The 18,096-nt window shown below is 47.0% G+C and overlaps 9 protein-coding genes across 9 annotated transcripts; 6 read left to right on the top strand and 3 right to left on the bottom strand.

Moving 5' to 3' along the window:
- Window positions 1-51: 51 nt before the first annotated feature.
- Window positions 52-2,649, top strand: hscA (putative Hsp70 chaperone (HscA); the record flags this gene model as incomplete). Its single annotated transcript, XM_032053654.1, has 6 exons — window positions 52-103; window positions 165-291; window positions 346-511; window positions 567-1,274; window positions 1,333-1,813; window positions 1,871-2,649. Coding segments are annotated over 6 exons (1,803 nt in total), but the record flags the coding sequence as incomplete, so codon positions are not given.
- Window positions 2,650-2,651: 2 nt separating this feature from the next.
- Window positions 2,652-3,808, top strand: BDV38DRAFT_206904 (ribosome-recycling factor). Its single transcript, XM_032052538.1, has 2 exons — window positions 2,652-3,262; window positions 3,358-3,808. The coding sequence occupies exons 1-2, from the start codon at window positions 2,792-2,794 to the stop codon at window positions 3,703-3,705; spliced, it is 819 nt and encodes a 272-aa protein (XP_031917550.1). The 5' UTR covers window positions 2,652-2,791; the 3' UTR covers window positions 3,706-3,808.
- On the bottom strand, window positions 3,642-5,063 carry BDV38DRAFT_206871 (uncharacterized protein). Its single transcript, XM_032052537.1, has 2 exons — window positions 4,889-5,063; window positions 3,642-4,830 (listed from the first exon to the last, which is right to left on the bottom strand). The coding sequence occupies exons 1-2, from the start codon at window positions 5,007-5,009 to the stop codon at window positions 3,911-3,913; spliced, it is 1,041 nt and encodes a 346-aa protein (XP_031917549.1). The 5' UTR covers window positions 5,010-5,063; the 3' UTR covers window positions 3,642-3,910.
- Window positions 5,064-5,105: 42 nt separating this feature from the next.
- On the top strand, window positions 5,106-5,946 carry BDV38DRAFT_238130 (CDC26 family anaphase-promoting complex subunit). Its single transcript, XM_032053653.1, has 2 exons — window positions 5,106-5,618; window positions 5,674-5,946. The coding sequence occupies exon 1, from the start codon at window positions 5,222-5,224 to the stop codon at window positions 5,441-5,443; it is 222 nt and encodes a 73-aa protein (XP_031917548.1). The 5' UTR covers window positions 5,106-5,221; the 3' UTR covers window positions 5,444-5,618; window positions 5,674-5,946.
- A 266-nt stretch (window positions 5,947-6,212) lies between these two features.
- Window positions 6,213-8,995, bottom strand: BDV38DRAFT_268686 (Zn(II)2Cys6 transcription factor; the record flags this gene model as incomplete). Its single annotated transcript, XM_032056820.1, has 6 exons — window positions 6,213-6,534; window positions 6,595-7,058; window positions 7,111-7,664; window positions 7,710-7,991; window positions 8,083-8,424; window positions 8,479-8,995. 6 exons carry the CDS (start codon window positions 8,993-8,995, stop codon window positions 6,213-6,215), a joined length of 2,481 nt encoding a protein of 826 aa, XP_031917547.1.
- A 2,473-nt stretch (window positions 8,996-11,468) lies between these two features.
- Window positions 11,469-11,696, top strand: BDV38DRAFT_238118 (uncharacterized protein). The gene has a single exon (XM_032053652.1). It carries the CDS (start codon window positions 11,495-11,497, stop codon window positions 11,684-11,686), a length of 192 nt encoding a protein of 63 aa, XP_031917546.1. The 5' UTR covers window positions 11,469-11,494; the 3' UTR covers window positions 11,687-11,696.
- A 293-nt stretch (window positions 11,697-11,989) lies between these two features.
- Window positions 11,990-12,658, top strand: BDV38DRAFT_268685 (iron-sulfur cluster assembly protein CIA2; the record flags this gene model as incomplete). Its single annotated transcript, XM_032056819.1, has 2 exons — window positions 11,990-12,227; window positions 12,285-12,658. 2 exons carry the CDS (start codon window positions 11,990-11,992, stop codon window positions 12,656-12,658), a joined length of 612 nt encoding a protein of 203 aa, XP_031917545.1.
- BDV38DRAFT_206855 (116 kDa U5 small nuclear ribonucleoprotein component) lies at window positions 12,550-16,038 on the bottom strand. Its single transcript, XM_032052536.1, has 4 exons — window positions 15,976-16,038; window positions 15,773-15,918; window positions 13,488-15,716; window positions 12,550-13,384 (listed from the first exon to the last, which is right to left on the bottom strand). Exons 1-4 carry the CDS (start codon window positions 15,993-15,995, stop codon window positions 12,822-12,824), a joined length of 2,958 nt encoding a protein of 985 aa, XP_031917544.1. The 5' UTR covers window positions 15,996-16,038; the 3' UTR covers window positions 12,550-12,821.
- A 199-nt stretch (window positions 16,039-16,237) lies between these two features.
- erg10B (acetyl-CoA C-acetyltransferase) lies at window positions 16,238-18,094 on the top strand. The gene is made up of 6 exons (XM_032052535.1): window positions 16,238-16,294; window positions 16,396-16,466; window positions 16,534-16,583; window positions 16,641-16,716; window positions 16,792-17,281; window positions 17,344-18,094. The coding sequence occupies exons 2-6, from the start codon at window positions 16,402-16,404 to the stop codon at window positions 17,860-17,862; spliced, it is 1,200 nt and encodes a 399-aa protein (XP_031917543.1). The 5' UTR covers window positions 16,238-16,294; window positions 16,396-16,401; the 3' UTR covers window positions 17,863-18,094.
- Window positions 18,095-18,096: the final 2 nt, after the last annotated feature.

The raw sequence follows: 18,096 nt of genomic DNA, 5'->3' as shown, positions 1-18,096 counted from the left end.
AAAAAAAAAAAAAAACTCTTCTTTGCTGCAAATGAGCTAACCAGGTTCCCAGGCACAACCTACTCCTGTGTTGCCAACTATGAAGGCACCAATGTTGAGATTAGTATGTCTACATGAAGCTTCTTGGAAACGAGATTGTTGGTTAATCATTTCATCGCGTTCAGTTGCCAACGAGCAGGGTAGCTACACAACCCCCTCGTTCGTCTCTTTCACCGAGAAGGAGCGCTTGATTGGCGAGGCCGCAAAGAACCAGGCGGCGATGAACCCGAAGAATACCATCTTCGATATCAAGTGCGTTACTGCATGAGCGTCAAATAGCTTGTATCTCGTCTTAACATATCTTAGGCGTCTGATCGGCCGTCGTTATGATGATCCCATCGTCAAGAAGGATGTCGAATCATGGCCCTTCAAGGTAGTTGACCAGGGTGGAAGCCCCGCCGTCGAGGTTGAGTATCTTGGAGAGACGAAGACTTTCACTCCCCAAGAGATCTCCTCCATGGTCTTGATGAAGGTAACGAAAACCATTAACTCTAATGCTAGACTACATGATTGATGGTATGTCACAGATGAAAGAGGTCGCGGAGACCAAGCTCGGTAAGAAGGTTGAAAAGGCGGTTATCACAGTGCCAGCCTACTTCAACGACAACCAGCGTCAAGCGACCAAGGATGCCGGAGCTATCTCGGGCCTTAACGTCCTTCGTATCATCAACGAACCTACTGCTGCCGCCATCGCCTATGGTCTTGGTTCCGGAAAGTCTGACAAGGAACGCAATGTCCTGATTTATGATCTCGGTGGTGGTACCTTCGATGTGTCCCTGTTGAACATACAGGGTGGTGTCTTTACTGTCAAGGCTACCGCTGGTGATACTCACCTTGGTGGACAAGATTTCGATACCAACTTACTCGAGCATTTCAAGAAGGAGTTCCAGCGTAAGACTGGAAAGGACCTCTCAGGTGATGCCAGAGCCCTGCGCCGTCTGAGAACGGCCTGTGAGCGTGCCAAGCGCACTTTGTCCAATGCCACTCAGACTACTGTTGAGATTGATTCTCTGTTTGATGGAGAAGATTTCAACTCATCCATTACTCGTGCTCGATTCGAGGACCTGAATGCCAAGTCTTTCTCTGGTACATTGGAACCAGTTCAGCAAGTTATCAAGGACTCCGGCCTTGAGAAGAGCAAGGTTGATGAGATCGTGCTTGTTGGTGGTTCCACTCGTATCCCTCGCATTCAGAAGCTTCTCAGCGACTTCTTTGACGGAAAGAAGCTTGAGAAGGTGAGTACTTTCTTTCGGCAGCATATTGTGGATGACATTGGCTGATTTATCTTCTAAGAGCATCAACCCCGATGAAGCCGTCGCCTACGGTGCTGCCGTCCAGGCTGGTATCCTTTCAGGAAAGGCCACTTCTGCTGAGACCCAGGATCTTCTGCTGTTGGACGTTGTTCCGTTGTCTCTTGGTGTTGCGATGGAGGGTAATATCTTTGCCCCTGTGGTGCCTCGTGGGCAGACTGTTCCTACCATCAAGAAGCGCACTTTCACCACTGTTGTGGACAACCAGACAACTGTTCAGTTCCCCGTCTACCAGGGTGAGCGTACAAACTGTGCCGACAACACCTCTCTTGGAGAGTTCACCTTGGCTCCCATTCCGCCCATGAGAGCTGGTGAAGCTGCTCTTGAATGTGTTTTCGAGGTTGACGTCAACGGTATCCTTAAGGTTACTGCAACCGAGAAGTCTTCCGGCCGTAGTGCAAACATCACCATCTCCAATGCTGTTGGTAAACTCTCGACCACAGAGATCGAGCAAATGATCGACGGTGAGTGCCCTTCTCTGATCAGTCTAACCGAAGCGTCCCATAACTGACATCATTTAGATGCCGCCAAATTTAAGTCTAGCGACGAGGCTTTCACAAAGAAGTTTGAGTCCCGCCAGCAGCTGGAGTCTTACATTTCCCGCGTCGAGGAGATCATCTCCGATCCTACTATGTCGATGAAGCTGAAGCGTGGCAACAAGGAGAAGATTGAATCCGCTCTCAGCGATGCTATGGGTCAGCTCGAGCTCGATGATTCCACTCCCGAGGATTTCAAGAAGAAGGAGCTTGTCCTCAAAAGACTCATTACTAAGGCTATGGCCACTCGGTAAATGAATCTTGGTGGGACTTGCGGTGACCGCTGCAAGTAAAAAGGAAGTAATCAAAAAACGAACTGGACGCGTTATTTAGTGTTATGAATAGAGGCCAATCTGCTGCTCTGCTACCTATGCAACAATTTTGACATGAGTTTCGTGTATATGTATGGGCCCTCTAGACTAGGCGCATGTTTATAATTCAGTACAGAATGGTCAACATGTCTTATATTTCAGAGAAGACTGTTCCTATGATTTTGATGAGCCAGTGAATCTATATACTCCTTCTCATGACACTTTGCGGGTATGCTATGTTCCAACTTCCTAGATCTGTAATGAGCTTAGGCAAGTGGGCTTCGTAATGACTATACCTCTAGTTCATTGCAATAGTTAGTTTAATAACTTTTCTATTCTGCGAACCACGAAAGGTATAAGTACTACATGGTCTAAGCCGTTGGTGTTATGGATGGGTTAGAAACCTAGTAATTTTTTCTGATTTGGTTAGCGCGCCTTGAGGTCGGTGATCTGTGGAGTGTTTTCGGAGTATGGTGGTTCCCCGACGTTTCGAAAACACTATCTAATAAATTCAAGCAAAACGCCTTGCCTTTCTACTTGCAAAAACTAGTCAGTTGACGTTATTATCTGTCAGTGGCGGCGAATATCAGGAAGGATGCAACGTATTCCTGCATTATCTTGTCAAATTCAACATCTATTATCCTCACTTACAAATGCCAGCTCCCCAGTCAGCCTTCAACGGGGGCGCTGCCTGCTTCAAAAGCGCAATCTAGCAGTCCCAAATGGGAGAATGAGGTTTTCTACCTCCCCTTTACTTTTTAAGAAAAAAGATAAGACGAAGAACATTTCTAGTTCAAGTCCAGATCCAAGGCCCCCTAAAGCTGGTCTTGTTTCTGATGATCCATATGATCTCGCTCAACTACATGATGGCATTGCGGCCGCGGTGTCTCGTCTCAAAGACGACCTTTCTAAGCTACGCGTGGGTGGAAGACTTAACACAGATGCCATCGAAAGTCTTCGTGTCCAACTAAGCAAAGGAGGCAAAGAAACCGTGAAACTAGGAGAACTAGCTCAAGTCGTTCCTAAGGGAGGCCGCATGGTGACTCTACTGGCATCGGAAGAAGATGTAAGGCTTTTTTTTTTGTCCCTTTCGAACCGTAACCCGGATCCTTCCTTTGATCTCGCAATTGTCTTAATAGCTCTTTCTAACACGATTGACAGTACATTAAACCCATAACTTCGGCGGTTGTGTCTTCCGACCTATCCTTAACACCCCAACCAGACGCGCATAACTCTCTGCAACTGAATATACCAATCCCACCACCGACAAAAGAATCACGAGATCAGACAGTCAGTGTCGCGAAAGCGGCTATGGAAAAGGCCACAGCGGCAGTCCGCGACTCCAGAGGCTCCGTACACAGACGTCTTCAGGATATGCAGAAAAAGAAGATAGCTAGACCGGATGACGTTCGGAAGGCACAGGAACAGATGGAAAAGGTAACGGAGAAGGGGCAAAGGGAGGTGAGGGACCTTTTTGAGGCAGCAAAGAAGGCGATGGAGAGGGCATAACCAGACGTGTTGGCCTTAAAAAGCTGTTCTGTGAATCATTGTAATTGTTAGATATCAAATCGTGCTACGGTTCATGCCGACGCCGCTACTTGCAAAGTGACTCCAGTAGCTGACGTACAGTATGAATAGTTCGGCATATGTAACCAGTATATTGGGATGAACAATGAAATACCAATGCTAATGTACAATGACTTCTCAGAAGTGTTTAGGCTCGCCTCACGGGGCGAGCCGACGACAGGAGTGATTCAACTTTTGCAACAAATTGTGAGCTCTTACTGGCCGCTTGGTAAGACTCATTATTTCTGAGATTCTTCTTCACTTCACTGAGAACAGGCGACGCAGCTTCTTCAGTACTGAGTTTGGGATAGGTTCCTTGGATGAAGGACTGCACTAAAGACTTCCTGTCCTCTAGACTCATCGGAATGAAACCAACATCCTCGGGCTCTACTAAATCGCCTTTCCGCTGCGAGTAGTCGTCTGCACGCTGTTGGGAAAGTTTCTTCGCCTCTGCTATAGCCTGTGCCTTTTCCTCCTCGTTCAGAAATTGAACAAATTGTCCCCTGAAGAGGCGCATGCCCAGATCATAAGGAGGGTTATAGCCATTTGGAAAGCGGTCACTTAGAAAAGATAGCTTTTCAACAACCTCGGCAGTATTGGCAATCGTACCCGTTGGAAAAGAAGGCCAAGTTTCCTTCAGATTAGAGAAGTCAGGAGCCTGAGGTTTGTAGAGGCTTGGCGTTGGCCTTGATTTCTCTGCGAGTTCGCGATATACATTCTCGATCTGAGAGATATCACTTTCTTCCATATCCGTATTTTTCGAACGTTGAGGCCGCCCACCTTTTCGTGATTTAAGGGCTGACTTCGTTGGGGGTCTCGGCCTCCGAGCGCGAATGGATGGTCCCTTACGGGGGCCTCGCAACGAGGTACTCCTAAGAACGTTTGTAGATTGGCCATTGGCTGAAGGGGCCGCGAGAGACCTTGCGTCGAAAACGCGTCGAGGACGAGGTTTGTCAGAATCGGATTTTCTAGAGTTCAAATTGGCTGGTGGAAGGCTGGTCTTCCTTGGAGGGGCGCGAGAATACGAGGCCGCCGAGGGAAGAGATCGAACTTTAGGAGCATCGTTGCCTACAAGAGTCAGGTGAAGATAGACACAACTGAGATGGCGATGATCTTGTGGCCTTACCGGATTGGCTGGCGTCTTTTGCTCGTCCTTGAATGGCCGAGAATTGGCGAATTGGATAAAACCATCCTTCTACCAGTTTTACACGCTCATAGCGGATAAATTTGGTTCGAAGTTGAAGCATCTTCAACGCCAACGAGCTATATGGACGTTGGGCTGAAGTTAGTAGTACAATGAGTGTAACAAAAATGTTCGCGGTCTTCCCGAAGTACGAAATTGGTCACGTGGAGTCCGTGTTCGTTAAACCCGGTGTGGCTTCCTCCCCAGGACTTGAGCTGAGTAAACATTTTTGTTTTTAACTAGAATCACTTAGGCTGACACCTGTCTATATCGATCATGCTTCGCCGCAAGCCCACAGCAATAGCAATAACGTCTGAAGACCTCGCGACGTTTGAGGACGCGCGACTTCGCAAACTAGCCCAGGAGAATAAAGGCCACGGTCACACCAAAAACGGTTTCAATTTTGATCCCAGTGATGAGCTGAAACCTTTACCAGGCGATAAGGCAAGAATTGTCCGGTCGCGGGAGGAGAGGATAGGATTAAGTCGACGCACTTGAGCTGGCAAGTTGTGGTGGGTCATCGAATAACCCAACAGCAGTCAGATTCGGGGCATGGCTTATTGTCTTCTTTTCGCATATCTTTGCAGATCTTTCTCCCGGCTCCATGGAAATGGTCAAGTTGTCTTCGTTCTCCACGGTCCCAATCAATGCATGCCTTCGTCATTTTACGGATGTACGTATGTTTCACTTGAATATATGCATGGTATTCTTATGATGAAATAACATAGGAGTGGGCAATGACATCTGCAGCTGTTGTACATGTCTTTTACCCTATAACTGTCAGTTACATCAGGAGCTGGAGGGTTCGCAAATAGAATTGGCTTAACTGTAACCCAGGCTATTTAAGGGCGAAAATTATTTATTTATCTTCTATATTTCTTCTATGTTTCCTGGAATTCTAACTGTATAACTCTATAAACAAGCAATGGACACTCTTGTGTATACCACTTTAACAGTGATATCTTGTGCAGCGAGGTGTATTTTGCTGTGTTAACTTCTACACACAAGTCCACCTCATACCCAAACATAAAATATAATAGAGATATATATTCCTGAAGACTGCATCTATGACAACTAGAGAGTACATTCATGAGTTCACGCTGCAGGTGTTGAAGCTCTCGCTAACAAGCTTTGTGAAATAAATAAAGACAAGGGGTATTTTAGAACGAAGAGATCTATATCACAGGAGTCACCCATATAGCCACTTTCTCCAAGTAAAAGAAAAACCGAGTTAGTTCTCAGTGTCTATCTGTGCATATACTAAGGTTCAACGTGCCCGCTTCTGAGTGTGCTCTGTACCTATATCGACGGAATAATTCCAGCGTCGCTTCAAGCCATTAGGATCATAAACACTGGCAACACTCTGTTGCCAGTCACGCGCCGTAAAGAGCACTTGCTGTCCATTATATTGAGGTGGTGAGATAGCCTGAGGGGGGGTGACTGGCGTAACCTTGGTTGTTTGTCCATACTGAATAGGGTATTGACCTGCCAAAGACGCTTGAACCCCCTGTGCTGCATGATCCATAGACATTGTGGGAGAGTTCGTATTCATTGTGGATGGCGCCATGGAGAATGCCATGTCCCACTGGCTAGATAGGAAGCGTCAGCAAGAGTTTGAAAGAATATACATTTTTAATAAGTTTGCTTACGTAATGATACGGGTCGGGTCCCAGCTATTCTCGTCAACGAGAGGCGCATTCAATGATTGACTCGAGACTGGCTGGGGAGGCATCATCCCTAGAGAATGGAGCTGGGAGCAATCGGACTTTGAATCTTCAGTACTAGCTGATATCGGTGGGGTGATTGGATAAGGGTTGTAACCCACCCGACCCCGGACGCCACCAGAAACCTGACTTACATGAGGTTGGTATTGTGAGTCGAGAGGCGACGGGCTCGGATGGTATGGCTCTGAAGGACTTCCATAAGGAAATGTAGGCTTAAGCTCGAAGGGCCTATGCACGTCGGCGGAGAATGCCAGCCGCAAGGAATCGATCTGTGCTTGCATTTCTGGCATTGGCCAGGCAGATGAACACCTCTCGAGGATGCGCATGTGTCGGGCAAAATAATCGCGCGCATCTGTGTGGAAGTTTGGGTCAGGAGAGGTTATCGCGACCTGCGATTTGCGTTAGCTATGTGATCATAGTGGGGTGGGAACACAAACGCACCAAATGCAACATTGTGCAAGTCATAATGCAGTAAATAGCAAAATTTATACCTCTTTGCATGGAGAGCAGACCTGGGAGGCCAAAGCGCTGTAGGATAGCTTCTTGAAGTCTACACAAATATTTAGCTGAAGAGTAACACAAAGCCATATGCATTTTCCACCCCCCGTCCGCGGCAAATGATTTAGATGCAAGCAACTGAGGCCGGTGAAGTAGAATAATGCCTAAATGGCAATGGGAATGCATATTAGCCACAAAGTGGGACGGTATCCATGGGGGTGAGCCGTCAGGAGGATAGCTAATCTGTAGATCTGAAGGAAGACCTTGAAGCCAATCAGTAAAGAGAGGATTCTTCTCAACAAACTTTGGATTGGCACCCCAGTCCTTTTGCTTTTTGATCTTGTGGTATATATCAGTGATAATACGGATGTGATGAGCGTTCTGGATAAAGTAGGCATATTGTCTAGATCGATCGATTTCAAACTGGTCAAGATCTTTAATGTCCAGTGCAGGATCCATACAAACGGTGTCGGGAGTTACACCGTAGTCCGATCGGCCTTTGAATGTTAGTACTAATAGTAGTGCCAATACTAGCAACATACCTTGCGGTGCACCAATCATTACTTCAACAACCAGGAGAGCTTGCCACACTCTTGTCTGTACCAAACACTCTATGGGGTTGAGATCACAGTGTCTGTGTTCTGCATGTGTGCTATAGTGTTCGTCAATTTCTAAATCTTTAGCCATTGAAACAATTGTTTTCACAGTCTGCCATGAGCGGTAGTAATAGCCTTTCTTTGGTACGGATTCTCGAGCTTTCAAAAGTAGAAGCAGTGCTTGGATTGTGCTCAGACGGGGTACATCCATAAAACTAGACTCGTGCCCTAAACGTAGCGAATAGTTAAAACTAGTATACTAAGGCAACATTACAATCGAAACCAAGGGAAAGGAGCGCGCATAGGTGAGGGGACCTACTATTCGCTAATGCAAGCCACTGTGCTCCCTGAGCTGGATCATCTGACTGTCTTCCCGCGCATGCAAACAACGCCTCCAGCAGAAGTGGAGAAATCGAATTCCGATCATATTGCCACTGGTAGTACAAGTGCGATCGATGCACCACAGGGACATAAGGGTGTATATCGTCAAAATAAATCTTGAAGTAGTTCGTGACCTCTTCATCGGATGGCATAAGCTCCGGGGGAATACGAATTGTAGAGCCTGCCCCAGTACTGAGAGGAGGTAATGGCTCTTCTACATCATCTTGTATAGGGATTTCCGGTTCACCCTTTTCTTTCTTTTGCTGCCTAATATAGGGCGCTATCTGCTGTGTTAGCGGACATTCCTAGATCAGAAATTGGTATTGAACCATACCTATACCAGTCTCATCTATTTTGAGTTCACCAAGAACCTCGCTAAGATCCTCAGCAGTGGACTGTTCGTGATCGCCATATACTCCGCTCTCTATAGTTCCCAAGCTCTCTGCCTGAGAGGGAAAAATCTGCTGTTGCTGGTAGGTATGATGTGAGACAGCTATAGCAGGTGACCCTACTTCATACATTCCCGGCTGGTGGGAAGCAGAATGGGTGAACTGGGGGAACATTCCCATCCCGTCGTTATAGGGAGGTATACCGCCCACTGCAGCTTGGCTGCTGTCTCTGTAACCCTGGGGCATGGAAAAGGACGAGAACGATTCCGTTGTATTCGATGCACCGATGGTATCCGTCGAATTGGCTTCAACACCCTGCCCCGTGGGGAACTCGTTGTCATGTCCAACAGTAGGAGGTACACATACTAACTTAAGACGTGTACAGGCCGAGCAAGGCCATGTATTTGTTGTAGCAGCGTCGCACTTGATCTTACGCTTTCTGCAGCCATTACACGCTCGCATCACTAAATAGACATTTTAGTGAATAGGAATTTAACGTTGAGTAGGAGGGTGACATACCCTTGAGTCTTTTATGTCTGTTGTGTTCGTCAACGAATACATAGTCTGTTGATTAAAGCTTATCAGTGACTGGCTCCAACCGAACTTTGCGCTTCATCTATATATAGAGTAACACTGATGCCTTACTTTTGTGGCCTTCTCTTGGGGGCCCTGTCGGCGGCGTGAATGAATAGCCCTGCATTTCCAAATCGGAATTATAGAAACGAAGAGCGATTCTCACCACAAAGTTCAGGTGACTCAATAGGGATAATAATAATGCTTGACAATTTATCTTCAAGGCCTGCCTTGTCTAGATAAATCCGAACACACACACACACACACACACACACACACACAGAGAGAGAGAGAGAGGCGCGCGGCGGGGGGGGGAGGGGGGGAAGGAGAGAGACAAAAATGGAGGAAGGGAGGGAGCACAAATCGACAGGTTAAAGAGAGAGCTAAAATGAAGAATACTGGACACGTTTAACAACCTGGGGCAAGGTATGATGCAGGGTATATGGTGAATTCTGTCTCCCGATGTGTCGTCACTTATAATAATGCGCTTTTGCTTCTCCTCCGGGCGCAAAACGCCGAGGCAATTGGTGTCGGCTTGCAGTATAGGAGCTATAAGGCGACGAAGACGCGCGAAAGGAATACTTGGAGAAGAAAACTAGACCACAATGCTCCGTGATAATGGTTGCTTTCCCTCTCGCAATAGTTTGACGTTTTGGTTTCAATCTTATGTTTCCGCAACAGCGACAAATGTTCTGGCTTGCTACCGCAGATAAAGCAGCAAAGAAGCGATTTTTTGAAGATTCAAGGGTCTGGGAAACTTGCGGCGTGACAATCGTGATAAGATTGCCTACGGTTTTGATCAGGCGAAACTGATGACAACAATCCAGTGTGAGATCGAATGGACAATAGTCGATTCATTCGCGAAAAGCGCAAAGTCTTAGAAGAGAACCTGGCCTTACACTGTGAAATGTCAGCCGAGCTTTGGGGTTATGGTGCGGGGATACGGAGGGGAAGCAGGCAATGAGGGAGTGATTAGGAAGTGAAATAACGCTTCAACGTGTCAGCAAGCGATGGCACAGCAGTTCCTTAGCAACAAATTGGTGAAAGGTCTGCCGATAGGTAGTGATATCGAGCGTGGTAGCAATGAAACGAGCCGAAGGAGACGGCCGTCCAAGTTGAGAATACCTTACAATAGAAAGACTGGAAGCTTAACCAGCCTGCATCGTGACTTGACACCGTCAGTGTATTGAGACTCTCTGTTGGGGTTTGCTGTAGAAAAGCGAACTGAGCCGGCGCATCACCCCCCGATTTACAGTCAGCATTTGAATGAACTGTGCGGACCTCGGGCTACTGTGCGGGAAACACTAGAAGGGAAGAACACAGAAAAGGCCACCAAGGCTGCCAGAAGCTGGTGGTCCAAAACTTGACACTGGAGGGCGCGATACAATCTAGCATCAGGGGAATCAGAAGCCCACCAATACGATGAATTTCGCATGCCGCGTCGCCGATGTTACGTCCCTGATTAACTGATAGATGCCTGGCGTCTCATAGTAGCCAGATAGTATGATATACACAGGTCCAAAATATCGAACAATGATGGAAAAGGGCAGTGGCGAAACCAACCACAATAATAGAAGAGTGGATAAAGACGATCAGCCCTCAAGGAAGAAGTGGGTGGGAGTAAAAGAGTCAACCAGCCTAGGCGCAGGTGAGGAGAGGATCGCCTCGGATGTTGAGGGGCCGCATGATTGCCGCTCTTCAGTACTTTACTGTACTAGTAGCGACCGAGAGTGCCAAGAACCATGATGATGCCCTGCCAAGTTTCCATGACTCGTTGATTCATTCTATGGAGAGTGCTCCGTACAGAGTAAGTTGCATGCTAGTCTATCACTAGTAAAGCCTACTAGTGCTCAGGTTACATCTTTTACTCTACGCTAATTTATTTAATAATCACTTTTGCTCAACAATTGCATACTATAATGATAGTATAGCATTCTGGAGCACGATGAATATCTGCGAGCGTATAGTGTAGATGTGACTAGCTGTAGGATTTAGATATCTGGTCGGACTCTTCAAGCTTGGGAAGAAGTTCCTTATCTCTAAAATGAAGATATACCTCACACTTGAGTTCTTGATGCTCTCTCTTTATATATATATATATATATATACCTTGCTTTTAGTGCTAATGTGTAGCTTTTAGAAAATCCAATGTCCTAGTCTCCCTAGGCACTCCCCAGGCTTGGGTTAGTATGTTGTGTCAATAAGATAGGGGCTACGATATGCAAGTCCGGTCCTTTCTTGGCTAGGATCATGATCCCATATGAGCCATATTAATGGTTGGCGGGAATAATATTACTATAGGTTTCTGGCAGTGACACCGGTGGTTATCCGATCGATCAGGCAGTGCCTAGGTACTGTACATGCAACACCACCATCCAGCACCAATTCATGAAAGTGACTTATAAAAGCACTCTCCTCGATATCCCGACTATAATCGTACAAGCTTCGCGGCATATACATACCATCACAGGGAGTTTAACAACATCACTCGCGCTACTTGTCTTATTCCTTGATGTAGGTTGGTTAATAAAATTCACTCTCGACCTTAAAAAGGCCATAATCTTACCCCTATCAGTATGAGCAAGAGCACTAAAGGTAGAAGGATATGTTTTTCAACGCACAAAGAGACATAAACAACTGTCCATGATAAGGAACAACTTTAGATTCTATCAGATGCCTGAGAAATGGGTTTAGGATGTTTTATATCAAGCTCGTACGCTGGATTCATACAGTTTAGATTCTATGAAGGGAAAATAATTTTTCCACATGGCCGTTCCCATCCCCTTAGTAAATTTACCCCTCGTCTAAAAAACATACATTTGTATCCTAGACTGATTTCCCACCCCGCAAACAAAGACCGTCGGCTGCTTGTTGACCCACAAAATGGCATCAGAAATGCAGAACTCGAATCCTACAATATTGAATGCTGCTGATCTTCCAACACGCTTGCGACCTGCACTGTCTCGCAAGGCTGGGACCTTTTGGAATGATCTCTTTATATCCGCACTTCCCTCTGTGTATGCGAGTGAATTTCTCCCAGAGAGCTTTATTTCATCTTCAGAGTCAGAGGGTGATGATGATGATCTGTTGGAAGAGCCGATAGATGAACAAGAAATCTACGGTAAGGCGTGGCTGCTTGTCAAAGAAATGTCAAACAAAACAACTTATTAATCACTAGATCTCGTGTCAACTATATCTGATCCGGAGCATCCGATATCGTTGGGAGCTTTAGCAGTTGTGTCTCTTCCTGATATATCTATTACCCCAACACTCCCATATGTACCAGCGTCGCCCCTTCGAACAGTTACTGTCCTCATCACCCCTACTATCACCCACTGTAGCCTCGCCACAGTCATAGGTCTCGGTGTACGTGTTCGGCTTGAGCAGTCTCTTCCTCCACGGTTTCGTGTGGATGTGCGAATCAAAGAAGGGACACACAGCACTGCTGATGAAGTGAACAAGCAGTTGGCGGACAAAGAACGAGTGGCCGCTGCCCTGGAAAACGGAACACTAATGGGCGTTATCGCGAAGATGCTAGAGACATGCCAGTGAACTTGAACTATCTGGCAGGCTAAAAAGTAGCGCTCTTGTCACGCTCATAGTATATATCACTTGGTGTTGTTTTCATAAAAACACTCGGTCATCTTTTATTCCATCCAATTAATATAACTACATGGAATTTATGGTATACCACTGAACCCCAGAGATAAACAGGTCATGAGTCCAAAACGCCACTTTCCTTCAGGCCTCTCCAGAGTTCGGGTTCCAAGAACTTGCTTACGGTGACATCCTCCGCCAAGCCTTTTCGTCTTCTTGTCTTTAGCACGAAATCTCGAGCAGTGGCCATTGCAGGGGCCATCTCTAGTGGTTTTATCTTGACATCACGATCCAGCGGGTCCCCTGGAACGACACTCCATTTGTCGAAGACAAGACTAACTGCAGCTTGACCTTGTGTGTGAATCCGAAGATCTGTCTCGAACCCAAATGAGTCTATCACTGGAATTAGGCCACGAACTGAATAAAGCGGTGTTCCGGCGATGGGCCCATCAGAGAGGACATGTCCTCTCCTGCGCGCAAGGACAGTATACACCGAAGCGACGGCATCCGCAGGCCCTGTCATCGTGCAGGAATAGATGGGTTCCATCAAGCGAGGAGATGCCATGAGAAACGATGAATAAATTGCGCGTCGCGCAGTGGGAATGATTTGACCACCACCTCTGTAGATAACCTGGTCGGCAAGGGAAACGTCTGTGAGCCTGAATTTCGTGTTTCGAATTGCTATAGCCAATTAGCACAAAAAATACTGGAATTGATAGATATATTTCAAGCTTGGTGGCGTGTTGCTTCGGGTTGAATGGGATTAAGAGATTGGTTAACTTACGCTCTTCACAAAGTGGACCTTCCCTAGTACCCCAGCTAAAACCTTGAGTGATAGAGTCTCTGACGCTTCCGAGAAGCTTCTTATCAACCTGGGATGGCAATGTATCATCTTGTAATATGTTAGGTCCTAGTTCATCTGGGCCGAAGGCCCAAATGCTTCTAGCTGCTAGTTTATCCCAGTCGTACTTGTCTTCGAAAAAACGTGCCACTTTGCGAATTGGGTCTTTGATGCTGACCTTGCCACTCTCAATGTCCTCTGCGATCCCGTCGTCCAAAGGTTCTGCAATCATGGTTATCTTGTTCTTTTTGTTTGGCGTGATAGAATAACACATGATGGCTGAAGTCTCAACAGCAGTTTCACAGAAGCGGGTGACAGGATCCGAGACCTTGATCTCCATCTCGGAGAAGAGCCGTCGCAAGTCATGAAGTACGCAGTCCATATAAAGCTCACCGGTTCCCAAGATGACATGCTCCCCAGACTCCTCAACTTTGGTTGAAATTAGAGGATAGCTCTTATTGACTTTACGGAGACCATCAAGCATTTTTGGCAATTCAGACGGGTTAACAGGCTCAACAGCGACCTTGAAAACAGACTCTGTCATATGTCGAATTGGTTTAAATATGTATGCTTCTTCGTCATCCTCAAGTTTCAGAGGCACAACTGTCGCTGTCTTCACGATTGAATTGTCCACGCCACCCAAGAGAACCAAGTTTCCGGCCGGAACACCGCTGGTCATGATGTTATAGCCAGTCTCGGCAATCCAAGTGTCCGAGATAGTTGCAGTCACCATATCTTCTTCGTCTTCAGGTGTATAACCCTCACCTAGCACTCGAACTTGTTGCCCGGGATGAGCAGTCCCGCTCATAATTCTTCCAAATGCATTGAAACTTGAAGCGTCCGTGCTCGTGAAGAGTTTCGTGATATGGACAATGAGAGGGCCATCTGCATTACATGTAGTCATAGCAGCTGCCAGTTTCGAATCGAGGGGACCAGTGTAGTACCGGTCCAGCTTTATCTGCGCACCTTCAACTGGAGAAGGTACATGCTGTACTATCATGTCTACGAATCCTGTAGCAGGACCGAAGAACTGTCCGGAAACCAGTTTAAGTAGCTCCTTTGCGTCTGATTTCATTTGAGATGGTTTCAAGTGGATGCCGACATTTGCGAGTGTTTGTTTCAGGTCTTCTGGACTCTCACTTATGGCGTGGGAATAGAGCTTGTATATTGGCTCAAGAACAAATTTGACAAAAGTTCTCTTAGAATTTTCTTCAGTCCCTTTCCGCGTGAATTTCCGGCTTGTTGGGTTGAAAAAGATATCGCCCCAAAGACGTAGGGCAAAATCCGAAGTCTCAATTTGAGGGTAGGTCTCGGCATACATCCTGGCAAATGATTGAAGGGTGAAGCACCATCCCATTGAAGCGCACGCAAACGCGACATTGCCCTTTTCTGGGCTTAGTCGCCATCTCTCGCCTTGTCCAGGCAAGACACTTTCAATGACAGTGTTGACTTCTTCAATCACGTGTTTGAGCTTGAAATACGCGTCGTTGGGTGGTATCTTCAGTTCGAGGATCAGCCGATCCATTTTGTTAACAACCATGGTTAACGGAAGGCCCTCTAGCACAGCGTGCCGGATGATTTGCTCAGTATTCGACTGCACGCCTTCCACAATATCAACGACTATCACCACGCCATCAACCAGTCGCGATGAGGCAGCAACTTCATCCACAAAATTCACATGCCCCGGGGTATCAAGAATGTTGAACAAATGAGACTTCCCCTTGGTGCCCTGAAGAACTAAGCTCATGGGAGCTGATTTAATAGAAAGGCCTCGCTCTCTCTCTAGAAAGTGAATATCGGTATAGCGAAGCTGTACTTCCTTTCTTTTACCTGCTCGCTTTTCTAGCCGTTCAGTCAAATCATGCGTCTGCATTACAAGCATATCCATGAACGCGGTCTTCCCATGATGTAAATGACCGACAAGCGCAATATTTCTTATTTGATCAGGGTAATTCAGAAGATCAGTCATGAACTCCCTGGAAAAGTGAACCGGAGGGAGCTCAGTCTCTTCAATGGCGAACTTCTTTTGCTGTATGGGGGCAACGATAGGCTCGGAGAGAGGTTGAGTATCTTCTTCTTGAACTAATGCCTCTACCTCTGTCCCGTAGACTTGTTGTGCGCTAGGATAGTATTGTTTGTCTTCGTGTAGAATGACGGCATTTGACGGACCTTCTGTAATGATATATATCAGCACCGGCCAAATTCAGGGACTTTAAGAGAGTGCCCACCGTCCACCTCCATGGGCTGCTGCCCATATACTTCTTCATCTTCCTCCTCCCCAAATGCTTCGTCGAAGGCGAAAGCCTGAGGCTTCACTTCATCGTGTGGTCCTCCTTCATCTGAATCTGCAGCCTCTCCAATATAGTTGCCAAACCTGTGTTGTCTTAATTAGAATCCACACAATAAGAGCATTAAATTTGATACAACTTACTCATCGTAGAGATCATCCATTGTGTTGTGGGGAAGATGGTTCAAGCTGCCAAAAACCTGTCACCCGTGAGCCATCGCATCTCTTTTTGTTCCAAGCTGCTGAAGTCCGTCCAATGGACTGAGTGGTCCGTGCACCAATCTTACCATTTTGGTAGCCCCGCCGCGCGGATTCCGCGTCCAGGGAGGGGTCCTTAAAAGGACTTGATTTCTCTCACCACTTGTTCAGATACCTCACTGCCATCGTTGGCTGGAGAAATTACTTCTTTCTTTTCCCCTTCCCTCCCCCGTTTATCCCCATCAATCTTCTTTATTGCTGGCAGGTTCTATCAACCCGGGTACTCTTCACCACGCACTCAACCCCTTTAAACGACTCACCCTACATAAGCTTTTCGTTTAAAGGTCTTCTAATCAGCTCTCGCAGGCCGATATGTCTTCTCTTCCGCCAGTCTATATTGTTTCCTCTGCTCGTACTCCAGTGGGCTCTTTCTTGGGGTGAGGGTGGCCTTGTGCTTTGTCTATACCTACAACATTGACTTACGCTGGCTATCCGCTTCTACAGCTCGCTCTCAAGTCTCACTGCCCCGCAGCTTGGCTCCCATGCTATCAAAGGTATGACAGCTCTGGGGTAGTGGTACATGTCGATGTTCTAACAAACTCAAAATCCAGCTGCGCTCAGCAAGGTGGATGGAATCCAGCCATCTGATGTTCAGGAGGTCTTCTTTGGCAATGTCATCTCCGCAAAGTGAGTCAACATCTACCCCCTTATATCGTGCAACCAACATTAAAGGCACACTTACATTCTCGTTCTATGGATTAGCGTTGGACAAAATCCTGCCAGACAGTGTGCTCTCGGCGCAGGTCTCAATGAATCAACTGTGTGTACTACGGTCAATAAGGTGTGCGCGTCTGGCTTGAAGGCAGTTATTCTCGGTGCGCAGACCATCATGACTGGCAATGCGGATATTGTCGTAGCAGGCGGTGCTGAGTCCATGTCTAACGCCCCTCATTACCTTCCAAACCTTCGCACCGGTGCAAAATACGGCAACCAGAGTCTGGTGGACGGCATTATGAAGGATGGCTTGACAGACGCAGGAAAGCAGGAACTCATGGGCTTGCAGGCCGAGGAGTGTGCTCAGGATCATGGCTTTAACAGGGAACAACAGGATGATTATGCCATTCGCACTTACGAAAAAGCACAGGCGGCTCAAAAGGCTGGACTTTTTGACGAAGAAATTGCGCCTATTGAACTTCCCGGTTTTAGGGGCAAGCCAGGTGTAATTGTAGCACAAGACGAAGAGCCAAAGAATGTGAGGAAGATATTACTCTACAGATTTGATCAATCGTGGGCCACCGCTAATTCATTGCGTAGCTCAACCCGGATAAGCTTCGAGCTATCAAGCCTGCATTTATCCCCGGATCCGGCACGGTGACAGCCCCGAATTCCTCACCTCTCAACGATGGAGCTGCAGCTGTTATCCTCGTCTCAGAAGCTAAACTGAAAGAGCTTAGTTTGAAGCCTGTGGCGAAGATTCTTGGCTGGGGAGATGCCGCCCAGCAGCCGAGCAAATTCACTACTGCCCCAGCACTAGCAATTCCCAAGGCCCTCGGCCATGCAGGTGTGGCTCAGGATGCTGTTGATGCGTTCGAGATTAACGAAGCGTTCAGCGTAGTTGCTCTGGCAAATATGAAACTCCTGGGGTTGGCTGAAGAAAAGGTCAATGTCCATGGTGGTGCGGTAGCTATCGGCCATCCCATCGGCGCCAGCGGTGCTCGTATCTTGACTACATTGCTCGGTGTATTGAAAGCGAGAAAGGGTAAGATTGGTTGTGCCGGGATTTGCAATGGAGGAGGTGGTGCTAGCGCCATTGTTGTCGAGTCTCTCGTCTGAGTCATGACGAGTTGCCTTTGATCTTGGTATGGAATATAGGCATACTCAGACTAGTGGCATATGAAGGAAAACCTTGAGTACATAGACATCCTTTAATTGCTACCGTCTGCTATGTGGGGCGAAGCATCATTAATGTAATTTAATGCTGGAAGCTCTGTTCGAAAGTAATGAACTTGTTCTGCCAAAAGACGCTGCGTTTAGAGGTTGTATAACAAGCTTAGTGATCTGTGTAGT

This window comes from Aspergillus pseudotamarii (genome assembly GCF_009193445.1).
Source record: "Aspergillus pseudotamarii strain CBS 117625 unplaced genomic scaffold BDV38scaffold_8, whole genome shotgun sequence".
In the NCBI taxonomy this organism is placed as follows: Eukaryota; Fungi; Ascomycota; class Eurotiomycetes; order Eurotiales; family Aspergillaceae; genus Aspergillus; species Aspergillus pseudotamarii.
Note: the sequence above shows the minus strand (reverse complement) of the source record. Positions and strands in the feature narration are given on the sequence as shown.